Source organism: Dromaius novaehollandiae, chromosome 18 (genome assembly GCF_036370855.1).
Source record: "Dromaius novaehollandiae isolate bDroNov1 chromosome 18, bDroNov1.hap1, whole genome shotgun sequence".
In the NCBI taxonomy this organism is placed as follows: Eukaryota; Metazoa; Chordata; class Aves; order Casuariiformes; family Dromaiidae; genus Dromaius; species Dromaius novaehollandiae.
The window spans coordinates 11,184,668-11,211,215 of NC_088115.1; the positions used below are offsets into that span (position 1 = coordinate 11,184,668).

The 26,548-nt window shown below is 40.0% G+C and overlaps 1 protein-coding gene across 4 annotated transcripts; it reads left to right on the forward strand.

The window, feature by feature from the left end:
* Window positions 1-15: 15 nt before the first annotated feature.
* On the forward strand, window positions 16-26,132 carry TOM1L1 (target of myb1 like 1 membrane trafficking protein). Of its 4 annotated transcripts, none has more exons than XM_026098881.2 (15): window positions 19-220; window positions 720-804; window positions 3,091-3,169; window positions 9,256-9,405; window positions 9,871-9,990; window positions 11,565-11,675; window positions 12,355-12,471; window positions 16,029-16,162; window positions 19,562-19,622; window positions 21,060-21,180; window positions 22,044-22,140; window positions 22,638-22,698; window positions 23,534-23,621; window positions 23,912-23,984; window positions 24,950-26,132. In XM_026098881.2, exons 1-15 carry the CDS (start codon window positions 163-165, stop codon window positions 25,014-25,016), a joined length of 1,422 nt encoding a protein of 473 aa, XP_025954666.2. In that variant the 5' UTR covers window positions 19-162; the 3' UTR covers window positions 25,017-26,132. The 4 variants fall into 4 exon arrangements, with proteins under 4 accessions (XP_025954668.2, XP_025954666.2, XP_025954667.2 ...); XM_026098882.2 differs by having other exon boundaries at window positions 20-220; window positions 11,568-11,675; XM_026098883.2 differs by lacking the exon at window positions 12,355-12,471 and having other exon boundaries at window positions 16-220.
* Window positions 26,133-26,548: the final 416 nt, after the last annotated feature.

Genomic DNA, 26,548 nt, shown 5'->3' on the forward strand with positions numbered 1-26,548 from the left:
CCGGCCCGCTGCCGCACGTGATCGGGAGCCGCCGCGGTACCTGGAGGCGGCTCCTCCCCGGCGGCAGGAAGGGAGCGGCCGGCGGGGCGGCCGGATCCGCCGCGGGGCTGCAGTGCTGAGGCGCCGAGGCGAGGGGAGGCAGCGCGACCCTCAGCGGCGGCCATGGCTTTCGGGAAACCCCCCAAGGACCCTTTCAGCACCGTCGTGGGGCGCCTGGTCGGTGAGTAGCCGGGCGGCGCGGGGGGCGGCAGCCCCGACCCTGAGGGGAGCCGGGGGGCGCCGCTTCCCGCCTGCCCCGGGCGCTGTGAGGGGGGTCGGGGGGCGCCGCTTCCCGCCTGCCCCGGGCGCTGTGAGGGGGGTCGGGGGGCGCCGCTTCCCGCCTGCCCCGGGCGCTGTGAGGGGGGTCGGGGGGCGCCGCTTCCCGCCTGCCCCGGGCGCTGTGAGGGGGGTCGGGGGGCGCCGCTTCCCGCCTGCCCCGGGCGCTGTGAGGGGGGTCGGGGGGCGCCGCTTCCCGCCTGCCCCGGGCGCTGTGAGGGGGGTCGGGGGGCGCCGCTTCCCGCCTCCGCCGGGCGCTGTGAGGGGGGTCGGGGGGCGCCGCTTCCCGCCTGCCCCGGGCGCTGTGAGGGGGGTCGGGGGGCGCCGCTTCCCGCCTGCCCCCGGCCCGGAGGCGCCCCGGAGCCGCGGCCGTCGCTAAAAGGCGGCTGCCCCGGGCGTTTCAGAGCGGGCGACGTTCGGAGCGCTGCAGACGGAGGAGTGGGGCCAGTTCCTGCACATCTGCGACCTGATCAACGCCACGGAGGAGGGGTGAGCGGGGCCGCGTCCTTCTCCGGGAGGTGGGAATGTCCAGCTGTGCCCCGCGAAGGTGGCGCCGGCTCTGCTCGGGGGCGGAATCGGGCAGCCGGCGTGCGGCATCCGCGTAAAGTCACCCGAAATGAAGCAGCAGCAAGATGCGGGGTGCTGGTGTCTGTGGGTGAGAGGAGAATGCTGCCTGCCTCAGCGGGGGCTTTGCTCCATGATAAGGACCTCTAGACTCTTTCCCATGCACAGGTACAAGAAACAGGTGATAACGTAGGTTTCTCACCAGGAGATGCATTGTACAACCTGCGCCGCTTGTCAGCGAGAGCCTTGGCCACCCAAAACACCGCCGAGCTTGAGACACAGCCTGTGCCCAAGCGAGCGTGTCCCCTGCGTGCTCTGCGGTCGCACAGCTACCACAGAGTAGAAAATCCCTATTGGAAAAGACCTTGAGCATTTCTCCGTCTATAACGTGATTTTAAACTTTGCACTTTTGACTTAATCAGAGTTCCCCCTCATCAGATGTTTTCTCAGCCTACCTACATGACAGCACAAGTCGAGCGACACCTGAGTTTCTGTTAAGTAAAGATCTGCAGTGTCACCCAGTGGACCTGGGGCACGTGGCCTGTGTTACAGAGCAGCCTAGGTTGTACTTTGCTTGGACTTGCTACTTTATGCTTTATTGTTCCTATGTCTAAAATGGGGAGGAAGAAACTAATTTCCATGTAAGATTCTGCTTCCTGCATTGCAAGAACTAGTTGCTATCAGTGGCCTACTTTAACGTTGACTGGAGAGCTTTCTCCAGAAGAAAAAGATAAGCCATAAGTGCAATTATTTTCTTTTATATGAGTTTTTTCCTTCCTTTCATTTTTTTCTGATCCCCATGCTCTCACTTACAGCTTGGACTTAGAACTGGGAAGGTAGTAATATTCCCAGTTGTTGCCGTTGGCAACTGCACGCTTTAACCCTCAGCGTTAGTTTTTATGCGGAGCATCTATGCAACAAAGCTCTTTTAAATAAACAACTTCCTTTTGTGTGCAGCTTATGCCCACAGAGGAACTTCTTATAACTTCCTCCTAGGCAACTACTGCTGGCCGTAGTCTGTAACAGGATATTAGGAACAGCAGAACTGCTGTATCTAATTAGATGAATGGTTATTTTAATGCAATATGCAGCTTCTGACTGGCATTCTTCCAGATGCTTCAGAGAAGGAGCAAGAAGCAAGAGTGGAATAGTGGAATAGCTTTCTGCCAGGCAAAATTTTCCTCTCCCCTTTCCCTCTCCTTCCATCATGTCTATTTTGACTTGATGCTCTGCTGGTATGACCAGGTATGGCAACTCTGCTGCCATAGCATAAAAAAGGTAGAGAAATCTTCTCTTTTTCCCATCAACAGGCCTTTCAGATTGACAAATGCAGTGATAGTAAATACTCATTTATTTTTATTGACTTTAAAATATTTTCTAAAAAAATTATTTTTTCTTGTTCATAAGTTATCTTTATGCATATCGCTCCATCTTAGATTCTAGAGAGATCCTGAAGGACTTCAGGACGTCTTGTTTTTGTTTACCATGAACATTGAGGTGGCCCTAATTGTTGTAATATCTGGGTACACTATACATAGCTCATATTAAACAAGCAAAACTGTTTCCCGCATGTGATTTTCCACCCCTTTCCTCCTACATAGATATGTAAACAGATACGGGGTGTATATATAGAAATCAAAATGACTAGGATGGAAATGCCACTATCTTTGGGGTGGAATGGGTTGTCCATCCGTACATGGCAATTACTCAGATTAGTTAAAAGCATCCTGCCATTATAAGATTGGAAGCTAGCCAAGACATCCCTACTCTTGACAGCACTCCCAGGATAATATTTTTTAATAGCATTATATTTGAAAAATAGGTACTGGTCAACTCTGATGCATTTGCCAATTTTTGTTCTCTTTTGTAGCAATAAAAGTTAGGTAAGTAAATCTCTTGTACAACAGTGAAAGAACATGATTTTGGAGGAGACTGTAGAGGGGAATAACTTCATTCCTCTGCACAAGTCTCTGGAGTAACATACAGTCGGCAGTAACAAATCTGAATCACTGCTTTGTTACTCTAGCTCAATGGTGAAGTGATTTTGCTGAAATCAATGGGGCAATTACTTTAGTTTTATGTGGGTGTAAATATAGGGATGAATTTGGTCCCATATCTTAGGCCATTATTTTTGGATCTTGGATGAAGTTATGAACTAGATGAACAGTCTAATTTCACTGGTACCTTTTTCTATTTAATATCTTGTCACAGGCCTAAAGATGCAGTTAAAGCGTTAAAGAAAAAGCTTTCCAAAAACTGTAACCATACGGAGATCAGACTTACCCTCTCTGTAAGTACAGCTATATTTATATTAATTAGACACTAAGAAGACAAACATTTGAAAGGCTAAGATGGCATGCAAATTATCATTGGCACAACTATCTGGGACATTCTCTGTGTATATAGCACTACCACAGTACAAACCAAGTGGTCCACTGGGGCTCCATACAGCTGCTGGATGATTCTAATTCTTCCTAAACTTACTGCTTTTTTTTCAGCTGGCACTATACTAATAACATGTTTCTTACTGACTCCAATGACTGTCCGTCCACAAGTGCCCCACCTATTTGCGAAAGACACAGTGGTTGGGATATTACATAAAAGCTATGTTTGACCATTCTATTACTCATATTGTGGTACTGATCTTTGTTAAAGTGTGTCCTGCAGCATTGTGGAATGTGTGATATTTGTTTTCTAAAACCAGGTGTTATCACATATACGTGAGAAACTTGAATATGGACGACAATGGTGAGTTAAGCAAGGGAGCAAGATACAGGATGGGCCCCGTAAGACTCAGAGGTTATGACTAAAGGTTGGAGTGACTGGGATTATCCTCATTTGAAGGGAATATCTTCATCTGAAATGATCTAGCCTTCAGAATTTGACGATCTCTGAACTTTCTTGAAGTTTGAGCCACAGTTGTGATTTTGGTCAATATAGGGTTCACAGGAGCATGTTAACGTAGTTCTTCATTGTCTACTGTACAGGTAGCGTGGGAGGTATCAAGAAGTTCCTAATACTGTCATAAATCTAGAGATTCCCCACTTGAGTTATTCTTGAGGAAACTATCGTAATTGTGAGAAGCACCAGGCCCTTTATATTTTAAGCTGTTGTGGATTTCTGTGTTTATTATTTGTCTAGAAATATCTTCTTCACCGTTTCCTTTTTGGGAGGATGTCGAGTTTTGTCTGCATTACACTCTGGTACCATTATTCATGGTTTTGGTATTTGTTGTGCAAAATCATTATCTGTATCAACACATGCTGAGAAGTGGTTGAGGAAGATAGGCTATTGATAGTGTTGAATTATAGGACACTTAGTAACTGCCCAAGTGTCACCTGACAAGTCAGAGATGCAGATAAATATGTTAAACGTATCAACATATACCTTTAGCTCATTCCATTTCCGCACTTCTTTCCTGGTTTCCTCCTCCAGTGTCTTATGAGTCACCTTTCTGTGTGTTCTGTGTTTGCATAACAGAAACACTCTGTTTCTGTAATTGCATTGCAATCCCTGTATCAGATCTGCTTTCTTTCTCCTACAGGCTTTATGTACCTTAGTCCTTCTCTGGATGTCTGACAGAATCAGCTGGAGTTAGGATAACCCAGTGTTTAGATTTAGGAGTCTTTACCGACATATTTACTCTGTAGGTATATGTGAGGTGACATTCTAGTTCAGCTCTTAAGAACGTAAAAGTGGAGAAAACTTTTGTTTCTGTTACATTCAGAGAAGAGCTTGATCATCTTGACCTGGAAGCTCATTGTATTTGCTTGGAGATGGACTGCATACCAGGTTTCAGCTGTGCTTCTAATTCAACACTTTTCTCACGGTCTCTTTCCAGTTTCCAGGACCCTTCTCCTTATCTGTTCCCACCCACTCACATGTAACTGTGCTTGCCAGGCAATCTCATCCTTTTGGCCCAGCTTCTTTTCTCTGGCTGCAGGCTTTTTCTCCCTGACTTTCTAGTTCCTTGATCTTTTATTTATTTATTTATTTAAATATAGATGCCAGCCTTTCCTTCAACTCTCCCATTTCCTGCTTTTGTTTTTACCTAAGACCTTCTATCGTTGCCTCTCTGACTGCCCTGGCTCCTTTCCTATTTCTGTTTTTCTCCCTGTTCTGACATAAGCTCAGCGTGTATAAAACCTTTCCTTTGATGACCTCGCTGGTGACCATGTTTGACTTTTAACTCCTTTGTCCCCAAATCACATCTTGCTGCATGCTACAGATGGTACCATATTTTTTGTACATTCTTGATTGTTTTAATGAAATTGTTCCTGCTTCTCACTTTGAAATATTTAGAGTGGAACAGTAAGACATTGCAAATAAAAATCTGGGAAATAATTTTCAGTTCCTTAAAAGAAAACAACAAGAAAAACATCCAAATCCAAATGCCCATATCTTAAAAATTACTGTCTTTTCCCCTAAATTTCCAGAAAAAAAGCACTTTAGTTCTGGTGAGCTGTGCCTCCCCTGAAGCATATGCTGTCTTCCAGCTTTTGAGACTCTACATCAAAGTGGCACACTAGATACAACTAAGATGACGACAAATCTACAGGCCACTTTTGCTTTGACACGTACTTTCATCCGGTTTTATTTACTCAACCTCAAAATTCTGGAATTTAATCTTTCTAATGAAACTGCACTCTTAAGGAGTCCATTCCCAGCGAATGTGCACGGACTGAAATGTTGTGAAAGTCTTGGCCTGAAGTAGCAGGATTACATATGTTAGCCCTGATTCTGTCATTGAGATGTGTTAATTCTCAACAACGTCATCCTCATTGTGTGTCTTTTGGATGTGTGCTTATTTACTTTCAGAAAGAAGGGTGAGTGCCAGCTGTATGATGTCTTGGGTATGGCTTAACTTCGTGTACTCTGATCTCGTGAAGTTACCTGGTGCTTCTGAAGTCACGTGGATTGAGGTGTATGTGTGTCAGGCCATAAACTTGCTTCATACACTATCTTTGATAAAGCCAAGAGATCAGGCTTGGCAGTGCTGATTTCACAATCACAGAATGAGGAGGATTAGAACTTCTAGGCAGGAATCCAGTAAAGTGTGTGTTTGTTAGCTGAGTCCTTATTAGTAATAGACCTTGATATGTAAAATCTATTTATGTAGTGAATGCTGAGACACCTGATCATTTTCTCCTTAGACCTCGCTTTGTTTTTGTAAAGCATTTACTGCAGTGCCCCCTGTTCTGAAGCCTCTAAGTCCTTAAGAACTGAACAGCACATGGAACAGTAAATGCGTCCCTCTCGGTGCTTTTGTCCACACATCCACTTGCACACACGATGCACACACAGTACACACGCACACACTTACTTACAATAGCAGTGGGCAGGAATTTCAGACAGAAATACTATTTAATTTCCATGTTATACTATTGTAAAACATTTCAGAGATAAGTTTCAAATATTTCAAAAATAAAGGGTAAGTTCAGGGTTGGAGTTTGGTTTCTTGTCTTAGGATTTTTTTTTCTGTTTTCTCTTTGAATATTGCGTAAGCTTTCAGATGTAAACATAGCAAATTTATCCTTCAGATTTTCCTTTGTTAAAGGAACTTTAGCATTTAACTTTTTGCACAGCAGAGGATCTGAAAAAATTTACACTAAAAAAAAATGAGGAGAACTCTCTAACTGACCTATCAAAAAAGTCCTAGTCCATTTTATTACACTTTATGGTGTATATGGGCAAAGAGGGAGAAAACAGATACTGGGAGCAAAAGAAATCTATATTTCAGTGTTATATATGTCATTTTGAAAAACCCAAGACACTTTGGAAAACTAGTATGTTGAAATTGAAAATGTTGGTAAAGTCTTCATAGCCACTATACTGTAATTAACAGATAGCAGCTGAAAAAGCTGCCTCTACAGCTTTCTGTTAAGAGTTGGCACCTGGAAATAGTGTCCTGCTGTTCAAAAACTCTACTGGTAGAACATCCATAAATGTTTTGTAGATTATAATCCTGGAAATGGATTAATGACTTGTTTGCTCTCAGTTAGAAAGAGGAAGAAGTAAACTGTTCGTCTGTGTTTTCTTACATTCACCTTAGGTTTTAGAGGCAGCTATCACAAACTAAATCCATTTGCTATAACTTTATGGATGATATCTGGCTGCTTTAGATGAACAGTTAGGCCCACTGAACTCTGAGTAAGGTCTATACTGATGGAAGGTTGTTGACTTTCCTTCTATTATCCCCAGCAGCTTTTCTCCCTTTGTTTCTGCCTTACAGTTTTCTAGCAGTTTGCTTTCACTTCTGTTCAGATGCCTTTTATCATCTCAGTTTCGCGTTGCTTCTTTGTGCACCTGAGATCTTTGATTGTGCAGTTCTCCCTCCATTCCCCTCAGTGCAGGTCTCTTCTCAGCTGGATGTCCAGTATCAGCCAGCCTGGAATGTAGCAACTGTTTCACTTCCAACAATCCTCAGATCCTGTCTGTCATTTAGAGGCAGTTTAATGGGTTTGTTAAAGTATATTTGCCATTGCTGCTTTTAAAACATGTTTGTAGAGAGATTCCATTATCCTATGTGGAGTAGTGTTTGACTTTGCCTCGGACCCGTTTAGTCCAGTGGAACTACTTGGGAAGGCGAGGTCCTATTTTCAATAATAAATAAGCATATTGAAGTTCTAATGAAAAATGTTATTAGCTTAGAAAGTGACTTGTTCATAAATGATCCGGATAAAGATGATTGAGTCAATTTCTTCTTTTCCTTCAACCAGGTTAGTTTCACTGTAAGGGGGTTGCACTGGCATGACTGACTGGAGGATCTAGCCCATTAGCTTCAATACTTTCATTCAGAGGGTAAATAATCAGTTCCTAAAGTAGGGGATTAATAGTAGGGAGTAGTATACCAAATTTCCCATACACTAGGTTGAAAATGTTTTACACAAACCATCTTTGAAGTACTGCACTGGCAAATGACTTGGCCTGTTAGCATATGTTTCATGTACTCTTTCAAGTGAAAAATCATGATTTGAGCCAAAAGTTTTTGATAATTATTTCTCAGCTGGTTTTTTGCACAGCAGTCTGCCACTGTCTCTTTGTTCTGCCCTCTCTTTATTTCAGCAATATATTTTCAGCTGGTCTTATACCTCTTCTGCCATAAGGTCCTGATCACACTGGGAGGACACCCCCCAAGTCCTGAGGCTAGAAAATGAGTTACTAAAATGATTTCAGCATAGTCAAATATAGTCTGCTCTAGGAAAGCATATTTAATATACTTTAGTCATGGGTATGATAGTGTCTGTTAAAATCTCTGTCCTTTTGAGGAATGTTTACTGTATGTTGCATGATTCAGGTGCAATTTATGTTTCTAAAAACATGATATTTTGCAGACTTCTGCAAATTCTGCCCTTGGCTTTCACCTTCCCATCCCCCCCCCTCAAAGTGGGAGGGTAGGTAGAGATAGAGTTGAGAAGTAAAAAGCACAAGACTGCCCATTTTTCTCTAGATGTGACATCATAGTCCTGTGGTCAGTCTCCAGATCTAAGTCAGGCAAAATGGGTTCTGTTCCTGAATCTGCGCTTGATCTGGCTGGCCTGTTTCCTATCAAGACTTGTATTGACCTGATTTCAGGTTATTGGGACCTGTTTGCTTTTTGATTTTGTTTCTGTAAAATAGGAAATGTAACCAGCCATCTCCAAGTCTATACTGGAAAGTGTTATGTTGTTATCGCGTACTGTTATATTTAATAGGGTAGACGTGCTGCCTGCAGGGATCCTAATCTGAGCATTCCAAGCACAGTTTTGAAAGCAGACATTTTGTGAAGACAAATCTGACAATTGAAATAATTCACCTGATCTGTTTCAGATCAATGTGATCTTCAAAACACATGGAGAAATTGTAATCAGAGTTGTTGAATTTGTTCTTTTCTGTTTCTTGGTTAGTCTCCCACTTGAAGGAAAGGTTAGAAGAGAGGCATTTATTAATCTTATTTTCTTCTCCTGTAGAGCTCTTCAGAATCTTTCAGACCAGGGTGCCTATGTGCTAGGCAGTGAATTAATACTACTACTTAATGTGTACAAGCCATTTTTCAGTCTATGGACAGATTTCCTGCTGTTAAGATACTGTATATTCGCTAAATGCTATGGCATGGAAACAGGTGTGACCATACCTTCTATTCTTTTTAAAAATAGGTAAGTGGCTAAGCCATTTGCTTTTTTTTTTTTTTGCTTAGGAATGACAGTGCACACAGTGAACTACCATCTACAGTAACGTCTTCAGATATTCTAGTGAAATTGCAGGCAATTATCTGTTCATACCCATTTGTGCCCATCACAATAGCACCCTGGAACAAATTAAAGAGGAAACAAAAGCAGACAAATTATTTCTTTTTTCCTGGCATCTATATAATAGAAGCTTTTCTTCTGTGTACAGTTGCTTGACATGTGTATAGAGAACTGTGGCCCAAGATTCCAGTCTTTAGTTGTGAAGAAAGATTTCTGTAAAGACAAACTATTGAAACTACTGAATCCAAGATACAATTTGCCGATTGACATGCAGGAGAAAATCCTGACCTTTATCATGGTAAGTCTAGAGTAAATAGTATTTGTGTTTCTTCTATGTGGTAAATATTTAATGATGCAGCACATTGCTGTGCTGTAATGTATTCATGGGAACCTCTTATTAAAGTGGACTTGTTGCTTGTTCTTGCTGCTCCTGCTTCATGCAGGAACAGTGCAGAGTGAGAGACAGAGAGAACCAGAAGGAGTTCTGGAAAACAGCCAACCTCTGCCTTTTGGCATTCCCTCCCAATTTGTGTAGGCACTCCTTCTGTTTGCACTGAACAAGCCAGGTGAGAGGGAACTTTGAAGCTTTCATCTCATTTCTGCTGCTTTGAATGCAGTTGTTTGAAGGGGGAGAAGGGAGAAAGCAAGTAGCTCATGTGGAGGGAACCACCCGCCGTTAGGACCATATGTTTTAGAGGCCCTTCTCTGACCTACTAACTCTCCATTTCTGTGACTGTTACTGTTCCTGCTTTTTCAAAACTAGATGTGGGCCCGAGGGTTCCAAGGAATGGTGGATGTGAGCGAAGTAAAAGAAGTTTATCTAGAATTGCTGAAGAAAGGAGTGGAGTTTCCGTCTTATGACACCAACACAGGGCTACCTAAGGTGAGATACATAAGGATACTCCATTAACCATTGTAAGTCAGAAACAGGATGTGTTAATTGTATGAGCTCTGTAGACAGAAGGTGTGTTTGTTTTGTTTTGTTTTGTTTTTTAAATGCTCCAGGGCAGTCTATGACCAACTTCCTTAAGTACGTGAGCAGAAATCAGTTTCAATTATAACAACTAAGATCAACAAAGGAACTTGGCCTAAATAATAGTATCTTTATTTCATTTCAAACCACAGATGAGTGGATATATTCTCAAAAAGGAAGCATCTGTCTCTTGAGACTTTCAAAGCATTTAAAGGATTTGGGCATGCTGTTTACATCAAAATGAATGAGAGCTGAATATTCCAAACTCATCAACTTTTGAAAGTCTCAACTAAAATGAGTAAGATTTTCATGAAAACATCTATCATTCAGAACATGGGCATTATATATGTTTAATTTTAAACTGAGATAGGTAGAAACCTATAACAAAAGATTATTATCTATACATCTGTCCAGATGTTTTCAAAGCCTGTACGAGGTAATTTCTACCTTCGTTATTTAAACTTATATGTCATAGGTATCATTATATAGTATCTAGATTACATTAAATTATAAATATGGCTTGAGCATTGGATATCGGCTGAAAACGCAGTATGTGCTTTAGAGCAAATCTTTTCAGAATCAGTTTTCTATTAGAAATGATTTCACAAGACTTTTGAGAGGTGTGAAATCTTTGGGTGGAACCTTGCAATTACAGAAGTAGATCTATAATCAGTGCACACAGGAATGGATCAGGGTTATCCTGAGTTTGGTTTGGTGACTGAATAGCGAAGTGCACAAAAACTCATGTAGTTTGGGCTGTTCGAACAAGCTGTGTAGAGAATGCTTTCACTAGACAATTATTTTTTCTACACTAAGTACAAAAGAGACGACTGTGTCTACCACAGCTAGTTATCTGCTCAGGAAAGTAAGTGGGAAACATTCTGTTGATTTCAGCAGTGGCAGGCCTGAATACAGTGTTTGGCTGAGAGTCAGAAAATGAAGCATTTAAAGTGTACAGTCTTGTGCAGGCTTTTTGTACTGCCATCAATTCAACCCAAAATGCAGATGAAGCTTTTTGCAGTCCAAGTTTTCTAGCCTTTGGATCCAGAAAACCTTGGTAGCTCATCTTCCATAGAGACCCAGACTCAGCCCCCTAACCTGCCCCTGCTTGCACGGGTGATGACATTCTGAATTATCCTTCATTTTAAAATTGCAGTCGCACTTTAGGAGGGACTCTTCTTTCTGTTAGATAGCTTAAGAGCTCAAGGAGACAGCCTGGCCTTAGCCATTCCCACTTTATCCTGGGATGGAATCATTTACTAGCAAACTCATTTAAAAGATACCTGAATTCTAAGTCTGGTTTCATTACAAAGTAGCTATTAGATTTATTCTTGTAAATGTAACTTGCTCCACAAATTCCCTGGGAGTTTTGATTATGAGGAAACTAACGCCCAGTTGTGTAGTCTGACAAAGATGCTTTGTAGCATCCGGATGTTGGTTTCAGTTCTTCCATTAAACCAAAGCTCTGGTCTTCTGTCTTTCAGCAGACTTCGTCTCAGCCTTCTACAAAGTCATCACCATCTTCTGCTTCCCCTGCAAAACGTTCTTTATTGCCTCTTCCCACAGGTCCAACATTATTGCTGACTTCTGAGCAGGTACAGTACTATAGATTTGAAGGCAGGAGATTCCACTTGCAGTATGCTGCAAATATGCTTTATGATTTTGACAGCCTGGGTGCGTAAGCCACTGGAAAGGACCATCAGTTCAAGTGGCATAGTTCTGTATTCAGGATTCTAGGTTTGCTCTCTCCTGAGGAAGTTTTATATGGTGGTGTGGCAAAGCAAAGTTTGCAGAAATAAGTTGAATTAATGCCAGGGCATGGCTCAGCTGGGAAATGGAATCATTTACTTGATCATGAGAATTTCCAGTGCTCTTTTATGATATTATTATGCAAATTGATAGAAGTTACTTCAAAGATAAGTGAGCAAACCAAACTTATTTTTACGTGAGAGTTGAGTGAAGAATTTATTATAATAAGCAGAAAGGAAAGGACAGCCCACTTCCATTCCTACCTGTGCTGTAGATAACTGAAAAGGGCGACAGCCCCATCAGTAGTAAGAGGGCTTAACTGAAAGGAAGACAAATAGTAGTTTCAGACTTGGATCTCAATTTGATTGAACATATAAAAGCCAGCCTAATTCAATTTATTTTCATGAAGTGTCACTGGAGTGAAACATATTATACCTGATGGAGAAGGAAGTACATATTAGAGGTAAGAATTATTCTGGTCACTCTGTTTACATACACAATATTCTGTCATGTTGAACTGAACAGATTGGGAAACTGTACAGTGAACTGGATATGGCAAAAATGAATGTGAAAGTCATGTCATCAATATTAAAAGAAAATGTTCCTGGCTCTGAAAATCCGGATGATATGAATCTTTTACAGGTATGCTATAATTCTTTTGGTAGGGGCTATTGCTTTGTTTTGATCAAAGTTAATTTTAAAATATACATTGTATCCTTTCTTGTAACACCTGGATTCAGACTGCAAAATGGAAACCAACAGCAGGTTTCTATTTCTGGTGTTGTTCAGCTTTCTCTTGTTTCCTTCACCTTCCCCTGACATCTGGATAGACAGGAAAGGACAATACAGCTTGCAATGTAAATTTAAGCTCTAGGGAATTCCAAAGGCAAAGGAATACCATAATAGAGGGTTCTCTGTTCAGTATGTTCTGTCAAACAGCCCCAAGAACATTCCAGTTGAATGCAGTTGCCCCGTGGGAAGAAGATGATGACACAATCTCTTGCATATCCATCCTGGAGTTTTCAAGGATCTCTTTATTATTACCAATACCTTGAAGGCAGACTGAAGGCCACTGAAGAATATGAACCATTGGTTTTGTGTGCATGACCTCAAAGACTGGGAGCTTGCTGTGCAACAAATGAAGGCACGTGGTCTCCAAGTGTAGCCTGAAGGAAGTATATTGCAATAATGCAGTTTGTATTTGACAGTGAAGATACATTCTTCTTTTTGTGATGTCATTATTTCTACACACTTATGCTGTATTTTCTACTTTAGAAATTTGAAATGCTGTATTCCTTTAGCATTGGAGTAGCTAGTGATCTGTACCAAAGGGACGTTTTTCTGATTCTTATTTTCTGCAAGAATTCAGAAATCACATCCTTCTGTTTCTAAGCTTACCTCCAAACTTACATGATGAGGAAACATTTTTGGTAATTTGTCAACATTAAATGTGTTGGAGAACTGATCTAGTTTCTACAACCCTTAGGTGTGATTCTCTTGCCCAGTGGAGCATTCTTGCTCAGCAAGGAACTCTTATTGAGCAATGTTGGGTTGCCTTCAAGGTTGAGCTGTTCAGCTGTGTCCTTTTATGTATTGGTTCACAACTGGTGAGGAATGTGAGTATGAAAGGTGAGATATGGAGAGATAGCAGCAGTTTTCCACTGCATCTCACCTTTAATGACAGGCAGCACTGGTGGTCTGGGGGAACCAGACAGCGCTATGTCCATGAAGTATGTGGAGGGAGACAGAATCTTTCTCTCAGTGCTTTCTGTTATCCTTAAAAATTCCTGGCACCTCCAACACTGTCTCTTTTGCAGAAATCTGTGGAGCTATAGGTCCAAGGAGGAAGGGCCTACATAGCAAAGATCTGAGTAGAGCAGACTTTAAGCACAAGCAAATAGCTGTTGCAGTAGATTGCAGAGGGCTTGCTTTACCTGTGCTAAGGAATTGAGGACAGGAAGTTCCAGCAATGGACACCACCTAAGCAGCTGGTCCACGGCTGTTCTATGCACAGTACTTTGCTTATGTACTGCTGCTGCCACTTACTGGGTTGCCAAGATGCAAACTGGCCTTGATGATTTAACCAACCAGAGAAAGATACACCAGGTAGGAGATTACTTTGGTTTATTACATTTGGCCACCTCCATTTGGTCCCTGGCGAGGTAAGTGTTTCACTTGTGAAACAGGAAAAGTATATCTTATTTCCAGGTGCCCAGAATGGCCCTTCTGGATGTGGATGCATATGTTAAGTTGCCCACAGTAAACCAGTGGATTCTTATTGACACTCCCAGTAATAAAATTGTTGGCAAAAGATTGAGGACAGGGTGTGGAGTTCCCATTCATGGAGGAGGGAATAAAAGCTCATTCCTTGTACATTAATTTCACTGTTGTTTTTTCTGTTCCTTTCCTCTGTATGCTGAGACATGTAAAGCATCAAGCATGTGTTTCTGTAAGAGTGTTTACTGTTCCATTTTGTTTGTAGCACTACATGGATTGCTTGCAATAGGCTTTTGTTGTTGGAGAACAAAGTCTTTTATTAAAAGAGCTGCTTGTTTTAGGCTTTGAGTGAGCTGGGGATGATTAATTTCTGTTCTTCTGATTATCCTGTGTCTCTTAATAAAAATTATAACAGGATTAACTGCATCAGAGCAACATATTCTCAGTTCTGTAGCTTCGTAAGTGACTAGCCCCTCTCTTCCCCATCCCTGTTTCAGGCAAAGCATGAGATAGCAGATCTCGCTTGAAATATGCTGACCAGTCGCAGTAATTAAGGGCTAGTTAAAACCCCCTGTCAGCCAGAAAGAGTAACAAACCCTTTTAGCAGCCACTGAGTAAACATACTTGATGGACATGCAAGAATTTGGGTCCAGATCGTCAGCTGGTAAACATTAGCACAAATTCATTGGAATCACTGATGATTTTTATACCAGCTGGTAGTCTAGCCTGTGCAACTCTAGCTTTCAAAACATAAGGGTATATGCATTGTTGTGGATAGAAGCAAAACCTAGCAAATCCGTGGTTGAGATGGGTGTCTCAGTTTACCTCTGTTGAATATAGATCTTTACAAGGAAGCTAGTCTACCTGTATGACGGAATCATTAGAAATGCACATTTTTGAAATGGGGATCAGATAGTAAGACGTAGAGTTGAAGAGGTCTTTAAATTTAATTGCAAACATCAAACTGAATGTATTTTTGAGTGTTTTTTTTCCTGGGAGATAGAGTACTGTGTAATCCTTATGGGGATTTTGTGAAGGGGTGCAAAATTTTTTTTTACACAAATGTATTTGCTTGTATGGAATATATGTTTCTCAGCAAAATCAGATCAGTTTGAAAACAATACCAGAGCTATTTATGAATAGCAGTGTGCAAACTGAGTCATTTCCCCCTCCTTTTTTTTCCTTAAGCAGAGCCAGCATTTCCGGATACACTGTGGGGAGAGGAAAAAAAAATGTTGGGTGGGTTAAAGTTCCTGATACTAGAGAATTTGTTTCTTTGAACATGCAAAATCTGCAGGGAGAGGAACATAAATAAACTGACTTCCATTTCAGCTGGCAGTAATGCAAAATTCTACTCGATAAATCTTCAGTAATCTCCTATCTGCTGATTCTGCTAGGTTTGTGTTACTTTCTTAAAAAGTGCATGGATTAAGCGCATCCAGATTTTCCCACTTGGAGAAATAGTTAGAGCTAGGGACTTGTGTCACAGAACCCCTCTGTCCTTTAGGTTAATATTTTCTTTCTTCAAGCAAGCCTTGAACCAGGATCACGTTCATTAAATCCATGTGAAGTATCCCACAGAGTTTAATTGCATTGAATCAGGCTCAGTTCAGATTTCCTCTGCATCCTCCATAGGGGTCTTTTTTTTTTTTTTTTTTCTTTTTCCAATTTGTAATTTAGTCTTTAGAGACAGATGTGTCTGCAGAAATGAAGGTGGATCACAGTTGGGGGTAGAGTAGGGGTCGGAGCACTGGCTGTGATGGTAGGAGTTGCCTGCCTTGTTTTGGAGACATCAAAGACATGAAAATTACTCTGTTTGCAACCCTTGGTGTGTGCATAGTTTGCATAAGTTAAGGAATGTTAGCCATGAGTCTGCAGTACTCAGTTGTCTTATCATTCTTCTCTAGAACTGACAAATTGGGAGACCACAGTTACAATTTTTTCTTTTTCTTTTTTTTTTTCCCTTCCCCTGCCTCGGGCAGAAACTGTATAAGACCTGTCGGATGATGCAGGAGAGGATCATGGAATTGTTGGTGACAGTGGAGAATGAAGATGTGATAGTTGAGTTAATACAAGTAAATGAAGATCTGAATAATGTTCTCCTGGGACATGAAAGGTAAGTACAGAACCCTTCTCCTTACATTTGGTATCTTGACTGGATAAATGCATCTAATGAACACAAGAGGTCCATATAACTAATGCTGATTCTCCACAAGGAGACAGATTTTATCCTTAAATCCAGAAAAAAAAAATCACAAAAGGAGAAAATTACATATTTGCCATCCCTAAACTTTTCAGAAGCGATTCATAGAGGTAGCTAGAAAACCGTTAGAATGGGGTAAGACTAATTAACAGTGTGGACTGGAAACTAGACAGAAGCACACACAGAATCTATTTTGGAATTTTATATTCCTTTCCAGTAATGTGCAGTGGATTTGCCATTAGTCTGCTACAAGCCCTTTCTTCCTGGTGACAGTCCTCCTTTCTGTGAAGTGTATGCACTTCCAGGAAAGAATATACGCTCTCCTTTCTAAACAACTTTGACAGCTTTAGTGCAGACATCAGCCGTGAAATAGCATTCTGCCTCATTGCATGCCTAAGAGTCACTTGCTTTTCTCAGCTGGATTGAAACAAGCTGTCCTACCTGTCTTGCAGGAGAAAATGTTTATTTTTTCACACATGGAAGCACTGTAGTGCTTGTGTTGACATCCCGTGTATTTGTCTATTATGTCATAGGTAGCATGACTAGCTCTTAGCAAAAACTAAGTGAAATTTAGACTCAAAATTCCAGTATTTCCCCCCAAAATATGAGTGCATATAATCATGGGGAGTGTTGAGCCTTAATGGGAATTAGCCTTCAGTGTTAAGTAGTTTATCTCTTCCTTTGCTAAGAAATGTTCTAAAAATGATTATGCATCAAGGGGCAATGGTTAAGGAACAAATTAAACACTTCTGCTTTATGCATGTGGAAGACACAATCTTCCAAGGCCATCTGAAGAGCTATTTTGAAGGTTGGATGGATTGAAGTGTTTTCTGTTGCACATTTCTCCATCACTTATCTCTTACGGCAATCAGTAAATTGGCATAAGGAGACAAACTTCAGGTAGCCATCCTTTCACAAAGTGCTAAAACTTCGGACAAGCATTAGAGGTATGTGGACCTGTCACCTACTTTGATCTAACACATGGAAGTAAATAGTAAGAGAACTGCATTAAAAGACATTAATGTGGAGTAGGAGAGAAGAGGGTAAGGGCATTTCTAACAGGCCTTTATCTTGCCTGTTTTTAAAAAATGATGATGACTTGGTAGGCCTCTGTTCAAATTGCACACCACAATGTAAAACAGACAGGAATTCAACATACTTTAACCAGTGCTTATAACTTTAACAACTAGATACATTGCTGTCCTTGAAACCCTTTCCCCTTTTGAGCTGACCATGAAATTCCACAACTTTATTCTCATTCATTAGTGTGAATTGTTCTTGGCTTGATCCTGCTCCTGGTATCACTTCCACAGAGAGAAACTGCATGCTCCGAGATCTGTTTCAACTGAAATGCTACTTTATGTATTACAGTGTGTTTTCAGGGTTGGGATATTTCCTCTGAGTCATATAGATAATATCTTATGAACAAAAATGCAGTAACTTTTTAATATTGGGAATACTGCTTGAACTTGAAGGTTAGAGCGGGGTCAGAAAAAATACATTTCATACAAAACGTTGGTCTGGCTACTTTGCTGTTGTTGGGGCATATAAAATTAAGTGTGGCCACACACTGAAGAGCAGTTGTAATCTTTACCTGGTGAGCCTATGGCCCTTCTCCCATGACAAGATAACCTGGTCCTTCAGAGTGACTTAGCATTGCCTTTAGTATTCAGCTTGCAACTCAGGAGGCCGATTGCTGTCATGCAGATGTTCTGATGTTTAAATTTAGAATGTGGGCAGTAATACTCTTATCTTTTCTCTTTTTAAGCCTCTTCCGAATGCTGCACTGGAGATATCACTGTTTCTTCCAAGTGTCATAGCACAAACTTTGGGGCTAGTCTTGACAATATTTAATTTTTGCTTATCCTTAAATCTAATGTCTGCAGGAGTTTTTCATGTTTTACAGTAACCGTCTTGGATGAATTGAGTTATTTTTTGCCTTAGGAAGTTTTTCATTTCAGTAAAGCAAAAATAGAATTCTGTTTGGCTTCTGTAAATCCACTTTATTCAAATGTGGGCTTACATTTTTATTAATACTGATGAATACTGTCAATGCCAAGAATCTCCTGAATTTTAAATGGTAGCTTGTGGTTATAATTCAACAAATTCCTTATGAAAGACTCGCCCAGTGATTGAAGGAGCAAATAATTGGCCATTGTGAAACTGGACAGAAAACTACTGTACTTTAGTACTATTATGTTATGTTTTATATTTAACCAGTCTTTCTGAGTGCAGATGCATTGCACTTTAGAGTTGATCAGTGTGAGGATTTATTCATCTGTTTGCAACAGAAAGATTTGTCCTTTGGGAATCTCTCTGAACAGTGTGAAGCGTAAAGGACAAACTGATTTTAACTAGCTGCGGCTACTTCATACTGTGTGTATTGTTTCAAGACAAGTTATGCTGCATTCTCTGTTTCTGCTTATTAATATAGAGCCCAAATTAAACTAGGAGCAATCATCATTGTGCAATAAACTTAGTGTATGTAGCGATGACTCCCTCTAGTGGCTCTAGCAACTTTGCAGTTCTTACTGTATTACAGATGAATATTTATCTTCTGAAATTAGAAAGGTTTTTGTCTCTTGTTCTTCCCTGCATATATTCTTTGTGGGCCTCACCAGTAAGATAACCCTGGACCACAAGTGCAGTTTTGTAGACAGTCTTATATAAGATCTTACTGCTTAAGATCCTTACTTCTGAAGTGGACTAGCCTTCTGCATGCTGAGTATCACTTAACTGGGTCTCCTCTGGACCCGGTGTAGCACCCTTTTGGTTCCCAGTACATAATGATTTTTTGCAGGTGTTTTTTCTTTTCTTTTCAATTTCAAAATCCCTCTCATTATTTCAGGCATATGTCCCAGAGTAGGTCTGTGGTATGCCCTGGGGAAGGGCGTGATGGAGTGTGGGGGCTTCTGAGGACAGAAGGCTTCCTGGGATACAGCTTGAAGACTGTTCTGGTCAGAAGGAGCCTGGCTTGGCACAGTATGTGTTCTCTCACCTGTCTGGCATGAGTGCAGGGGCAGACTTAGTCAGCTGTGCTTTGGTTTATTTGAAAGAAACAGATGACTGTCTCCAAAAGTGAGCCCCGGAACAAACTAACTGGCATTAGTGTGATCAGAGAGGACCACAGCACTGGAGTAGTGAGCCAAATTGCTAGCGTAGAGAGAAGCACCCCAGAGAAAAGCACCTGTAGTGCTTGTTCTGTGCCTCTCTGGAGTCCTTCGAAATCAGCCTTTGGCAATAACTGCCAGATTCTTAAGAATGATGTTACTGAAATGTTCGAATGAACATTTAATTCTGCAATTTCAACAGGTTCTCTCGAAATAGAGTTCGTTTTTTGGAGAATCAGAGAATAGAACGTGAACGTGAAGAGGTGAGTAACTGTAGATGAATTCACAAACTGCAGGACTGTAAGCGTTCCTTTCTGTTCATTGTGAGGAGTATGTTTTTGATATACACAGAATTTTGTTCTCTAATTGAGAGCTACAGCTTGCTGTCTTCAGTAGGATGCTGCTGCTCTATTGATTTTCAGAAGTCTCACTTGCAAAATTTCATACAACTTCATGTAGCTAAAGCAGCAAATAATGTCAAATCTAAGATGGAAGCTTGGTGAGGAAAAATGAGAAAGAAAGAAAGAGCAAAAGAAATCTGTTCAAATGCTGTTTTAATACTTGTATAGCTAAGCACTATTACCTGCCATACATGAAATGAGGAACCATAATGTTTCTTCTCATTTATTCTGTGTAAGCATTTATAGACTGAAATACTATTACACCATCAGAATTCACAATTACTGATGGTTTTCTTTTTTCCCTCCTGGGAAGTCAAAGCTTTTTCTGAATTTTGAACAGTGGCTTGTAGATATATCTCAGCAGATCTTTAATGACTGTCCTTTATTGATTGGTAATTATGGTTGCTAATTATATTGCCCAAAGTAGTTTTGCACGTTTCAGCTTCCGCTAAGCCACAATTGCATAGTCAGATAGGACTCAATATGAAAATGACTGCATTGTGAATGCCGAAATACGGCCGATGATTACTAAAGAAAGGTAGAAGACAATCTTGTTTTCCTTGAAAAACTGCTATTACTACATTCTGGTAGATGGTTTTGCTTGGTGGATGCGCTGTTGGATCAGTTAATAGTCCAAATGATGCAGTCTATGCATCCTGAAATTATTCAGGAGTCTCCAAGTTTAAAATACATCTTTTTTTCTTTTTTAATCTTACATGGCCAAACCATATGGTTCAATGATGTGGTTTTACTAAATCTTTTGTTGGCTTCATTTTTAATTCTAACGCATTTACAGGAGAAACATAGGAAACCTTTTCTGTGTGTTCTAGGAAATGTTGAGATTTTTGAAGATTTCCTATCCCGGATAGGACTGAAAAAATCAATCTCCTAAGTATTTATCAAATCACAATAACAGCAGTAATAACTATGAAAATAATCACATAGGGTCAATCAGAAAATTTGTATCAAACTTGTATCTAAACAAACTCACATTTACATTTTGGAATTGAGTCAGTTCCATTTCCTACTTTGGAACTGTATTCCTTAATTTTTGAAATGGCAACCTTGCTGAAGCTACGTTTTCTGGAAAGTGTTTCTTTGTTTCATTAGCTATTGCTTTCAAAACAAAAAATCCTGATCTTGTCTGCTGCTGTCCAGTTCTTAATAATAAATATATTATGATTTCAAAAGTTTATATTCTGTGAAAATAGCAATTTGTATGTTTAAAATTATACAAGACTTGAGCGGGAGGTTGTTTTTATTTATTTATTTTAACTTTATTCTTTGTTAAATGTTAAGCTGTACAGGAAACAGCCGTCTGCCCCCTCAAGTGATCTACTTGACCTCTCTACAGATTCTCGATCTCCTGTGTCAGCAGTGATGGGAACCAGCTCTGAGGTGTCTCAGTTTTCAGGCCTCAGTGAGTGATGAATTCACATTTCCCTTGCAGTCTGGTTTCTTAAAACAAACCAATAAAAGCTTAGTGGAGGGATCAAGAATTTCCTTGAAAGAAAGTAAACTAGTATACTTCTTAACTTTAAGGAATGTGAGAATTGATGTGTGTGTACAGAAAAACATGTAAGATAGTATAAGGGTCTCTGTATTGGAAGCAATAATCTTTCTCCTGCATTATTGAAATTTGAATAGTAAAACATTTTCAGTTCTGTTTGCAGTGAAGCCTGTAAAACAGCAAGGTAGTTGCTTCTTTTGTAGGCTCAGAAAAGAGGAATACGCATATGCCTTTCTCTTATCTTCTTAATTTCTTATGTTTCTTCACAGAGGCATCTGATGTTAGCAACAGTTTGCTCTGAGAAATACACTTGTGTCCTCTAATGTTAGACTTCTTTCATAGTCAAAGGAGTGAGTTAAGCTCCTAACTTTGGTACCCTGAATTACTGTCTGCATAAGCCCTCCTCTATCCACTGATTGTTTAAGGGAGTCCCTATACATACCTAGGTTAAAGTGCAAGTATGCTCCCAAGAGTAAATACCTATAATTCCATTTTAATCTTTTAGAAATACTGAAAGGAGTTTAAAGTGATATCTTCTGTATATAGCACTACTGATGTTGTTCTGACATTTTAAGGAGAGGAATATATTACATCTAAAATTTTCTCGGTGGTGTTATAATTTTGCCTCTCATGTAACAAACAGAAGTAGTGTTTCAGAATCTTTATATGCTTTCCCACCAAAACTTTACCCTCCACCAAATGCTAATAGTACAGATAGCTAACACTTACGTAGTAATGTTTAAGTGATTATTAATTATCACTTTGAATTTTAGATCATGTATCTGCACACCCTGAAGACGCAAAGAGGCATCATCCATCAATTTATCCACAGCTAGATTTAGCAACTACTACAAAATCTCAGGAGTTCCTGTAAGTAATCTCTTATCAAGAAATGGTAACATTAAATAACACTAGATAGTTAATCAGATAGTTAGAGATATCTGTCCTATGTAATTGATCCAGTGAGTTCATGGAAAGCTTAGGGAACGCAACTATTTAATACTTCTACACATCAGTTCAGTAAAACAGGTGGAAAACTACCTTTGCTTTAGACATTGCTTAACATGCTTTTATCTCAAGAGTCAAAATATACTTGAGATATTTATGGTTTTCTGCTTGAGTCTTGCCACTGCTTCAATGAAAGGAAGAAACAGATGAACTGTAGAGGTCAGTAAGCTGAACAGTTTAAGACAGAAGGGGAGCCCTTGCAGCTTCCCATCTGTTACGTGAATGGGACCCCCCCTGCTTGCTCTGGCTGCTCTCAGTTGTGACATAAGGAAAAGATAGACCAGCAACAGACATGTAATGATCAGAATATACAGTTTTAATAGTTTCTCAGTTACTTTCAATGTACTACTCTCTCCTAGATTTGCAACTGAAGCACAAAACAATAGCGTAAGCATCCCAGCTGGACATACATATAGCAATGTGAGTACCAGTCATATGCAGAATAGTCATTCTTTGCTGGAAAATGTCAGAAGGAGAATTGTTTGGATTTACCCTGACTAATATCCAAATGGGATACAAAGATCTTCTCCATGCATCAGAGAATGCTCTGTACTTGGTGACCAAGCTATTCTTGATATCACAGATGCTAATATGAAAGCATATTTGGTTGGGTCCAGCACAATCTTAGTGGAGTCTGGAAAAAGCGGTTCCTGTATTATTTGTATTTAATCTGTTGCTGTATAAAGCAAGCCAAGATCTCTTCCTGCCACCATTATGTTACTCTGGTGTATTTCCTATTTCAAATAAGACCAAAACAAAAAGGAAAGAAAAATTAAAAATCAAATACAGTGTAGGACAGGTGGTGTATGCCGCGGACAAATACCAATGACAGAAGGAAAGCAAAGAATACGAAGGGGCTTTGAGAGGTTTACTGTTAAGAATTTGAATGCTATTCTGCAGTAGGCAGTATGAAATAGAAAAGATGAGAAGCAGTCCCCCTACAGACACTTACACTGCCTATTTAAACAGCAAGTAAAAGCAGATAGCTGTATTATGAATACTGCAGTCTCTGAGTCTGTGTAGTATAACAAAGTACATAGAAGTAAATTACATAGATGTGCTACTGATAATCCTAAAAGATGTTTTGAACATTACAGTGTGGAGAATCAACATTAGTTAGATTGATAACTGTTGACCAGATCTTTAGGATTTACCTGCGATAGTCTGAGATTCTGAAGTCAGTAGTTATGAAACTAAGCCAAACCGGTTCTCATACATCAATCTGTTTATGCACCATTTTGCTTGATTTCCTTAGCTTACGACTCCGTTAAGCCCAGTGCCTCTGAATCCAGTAGATGTGCAGACTGGACATACAACATCATTAAATGGAGCATCACCAGCAGGTAAAAAATACTGCAAACCTAACTTTCATGGAGATGTTTTTCTGGTTAGTGCTTAAGGACTTTACATAATGGTTGTTAAAGACTTAGGAGCAGCAAGAAACAATGATGACAAAATCTCATATAGTTCATGGCCTCGTTTAGAGATACTTGACCATTTTAGTATTTAAAGCAATCAGATACATGGGAAATAGTCTTTTGGGTTTCAGAAGGATTTGAAAAAGTAACATGCATTAAGCACAGTTTTCATTTACATTTAAATCTGGATTAATCTGTCTGTCTTTGCCCTTCAGCTGCGTCACAGAGCAAGTCACAGGCACCTCATTACTATGAGGTAATGGAATTTGATCCCTTGGCTCCCAAAGAGTAAGTAACTTCTAAAATAAATTCTGTACAGTTTTCTTAGGTGCTAGAGGCAAGAAGGTTTCTTAGAAGGGTTTTTCTTCTGAGTTAGAAAACATACCACACTAATTAGGCTGAGCTACTTGACCAACTAGACTGCTAATACATATGGGAATGGCTGCGTTTTGTACATTTTCTTTTAATATGCATGGCGTAACCAACCAAAGAATAAACCTCTCTATTGTGTTCATTAAACAGCGTCTGTAGAAATGGTGGACTAATGCTGTGTCATAAACAATCTACTAAAATCCTATTCAAAGACATGAAAAAATGAATAAAACACAGTAAGGGGTCTGGTGAAGGAGGCTGGTTGACACTTCAGTGCAGATAGTTTTGGAGCTAGGTAACTAAAGCAACGCCAGTTCATGGCAATCTCCATTTTTAAAAACGTTCTGCTGAATCTGAAGAAAAACCTCTATTTAAAGCATAAGCTACAAAAGCAAATGGATGCTGGGACTCTCCAGATGGCCAAATAGCCAGACAGATAAACTAGTATGAAACTATCAACAGATGGCAGAAATCTTTCTACCAATAGACTGCCAAAAATTGAGCATCTGCACAAAACTTACTTCTGAGGAACCATCAATTTCTGAGGTAGAAAAATCCCAACAAAGCATTTTTTATTAACTAGTGCACTAATTACATGTCGTGTGGTAAACTGGCTGTTTACATTTTGCAGTCATGTTTCCAAACTTACTCCATCAAAAGTGAAAACGTCCAGAGGTATCTCATTAAATATATAATCAAACACCGCAGAATTAGCTCTTCACTTTTATGTAAACCTGAGCATCTTGCAACTGATGAACTCCATTAAGCAAACACTTTAAACTCTTGGCAGTTTAAGCTTGGGTAGGATTTTGTTCATGCATTTTGTCTGAATAAAATGAATCAGCTGTGATGTAGGAGTTGCCCTATTCGTCTTCTTTCAGTGCTATTTATGAAGAAATTAAGGACACTCTACTGAAGCCAGAAGTTAATAAGGATGCAGAATGCTGAGGGTGGACGTGGATTCTTTTACCGAAAACACAAGTGATTGATGCCAGTACTATGCACTGTTTCCATTAATGTGTAAGTGAATAGGAGAACGGTCTTGTATTTTGACACAACAAAAAATAAGTATTGGAATATCAAGCCATGTGGAAGAGTTACTTGGATATCTGCACCTTGATAATTTGTCTGAAATGTTCAACTTGTGGTGCCTTCCATGATTATTTTTAAAGCACTGGGGCCTTTAAAATATGCTTTCCAAATTCACCTGTGTGTGAAGTAACACTTGACATCTGACACAAGTAAACCAAAAGGACTCTTGCAACTATAGTAGAAAGCTTTTCCTTCAGGTTAACTACTCCATTGCACTGCTTTATCTTTTTATGCAGCAACCAAAACACCACTTTGGATTATGGAGTTTCTGTAAATACAATATCTGTTTTGGCCTCATTGCTGCCTATGTTAATCTCCATGGAAATTGGTAAGGGCTTTTCCATATATAGAAATCTAAAATTGGGCCTCTTCAGAGTTGTCTGAAGACATTCAGTGTTAAACTGTTTGCCTTTATATTCTGAACGCAGGTTGTCTTCCTCCTGAAACCCCGCAAATTAATTGGATTTTTTTCTTGGTAGGAATCTGAGCTGGGACGTTAGGCACTGTCATCCTTGATTAACAGAACAGAAAAAAACCTGCTCGTTCTTATGCTGTCGTTGCTTCTAATTTTATGTACTCAGTAAATAATGGAAAGGGATCAATCATTTCTTTTCAGTGCTCCTGCCCTGCAGAGACTTTTGTTCTAGTACAATGCAGATGAGCATTAGTTATCCTGTTATTTTAATCAAATAGTTTAACCCTGTTAATAGTTTTATCTTTTAATAAAGTGCCTTCTCTATTTTTATGCTGAATGTAAAATTTGCACTTGGACAGATTCAGGAATTCTGTGAATTTGTAACTGGTACAAAATTTGAGAACTTTGTTCATGTTCATAGCTGCTAAGCTGACTGTTTTTAGGTACTACATTTTAAGCTTTCATTATAGTAACGTTGTGGGTGATACCAAGTTCTCAGTCTGTTACACAGATTTTGTAGTACAAAATTCCAAATAAAAACAAATGCTTACTGAGAATTTAACCCGTCACTTCTGTTTTTACCAGCTAACGTGTAACTCCATGAAATACCCAATGCAGACAGTATGGGAAGTGTTTTAAGTGTGAATTCATGGTGTGCAAGTATCTGGTTAGCAGTTCTGCAGCTAGCTGTTGGGCCAGTAGAACACTTTACTTCTGTCAGAAAGACTACATTGAAGCATTGGGGGTAGGGGGTGGGCTGTATCAGCATAGTGACCTATAGTGGGTGATTGGTAGTCGAACTTTTCCAGCATATTTCCAAGAAGCAAAATGGTTACAGATGAAGGCTGTAAGAGAACTGGCTAGTTACTGAGGTTAGAGAGTTGGTTTTATCTTTGGTACATGCTCAATCTCTGTGCAAATTTGGGCTTTCAAACTCAGGGGGAAACCTGCATTTTTAGGAAACTGAGCACTT

What these genes read in the sequence shown, in the direction of transcription:
- TOM1L1 (XM_026098881.2), top strand. Translation starts at nt 163, where the DNA reads ATGGCTTTCGGGAAACCCCCCAAGGACCCTTTCAGCACCGTCGTGGGG. An exon ending in CGTCGTGGGGCGCCTGGTCG is followed by an intron (nt 221 to 719) that starts GTGAGTAGCCGG and finishes CGGGCGTTTCAG; the next exon opens with AGCGGGCGACGTTCGGAGCG. An exon ending in TATTGCTGACTTCTGAGCAG is followed by an intron (nt 11,676 to 12,354) that starts GTACAGTACTAT and finishes TGAACTGAACAG; the next exon opens with ATTGGGAAACTGTACAGTGA.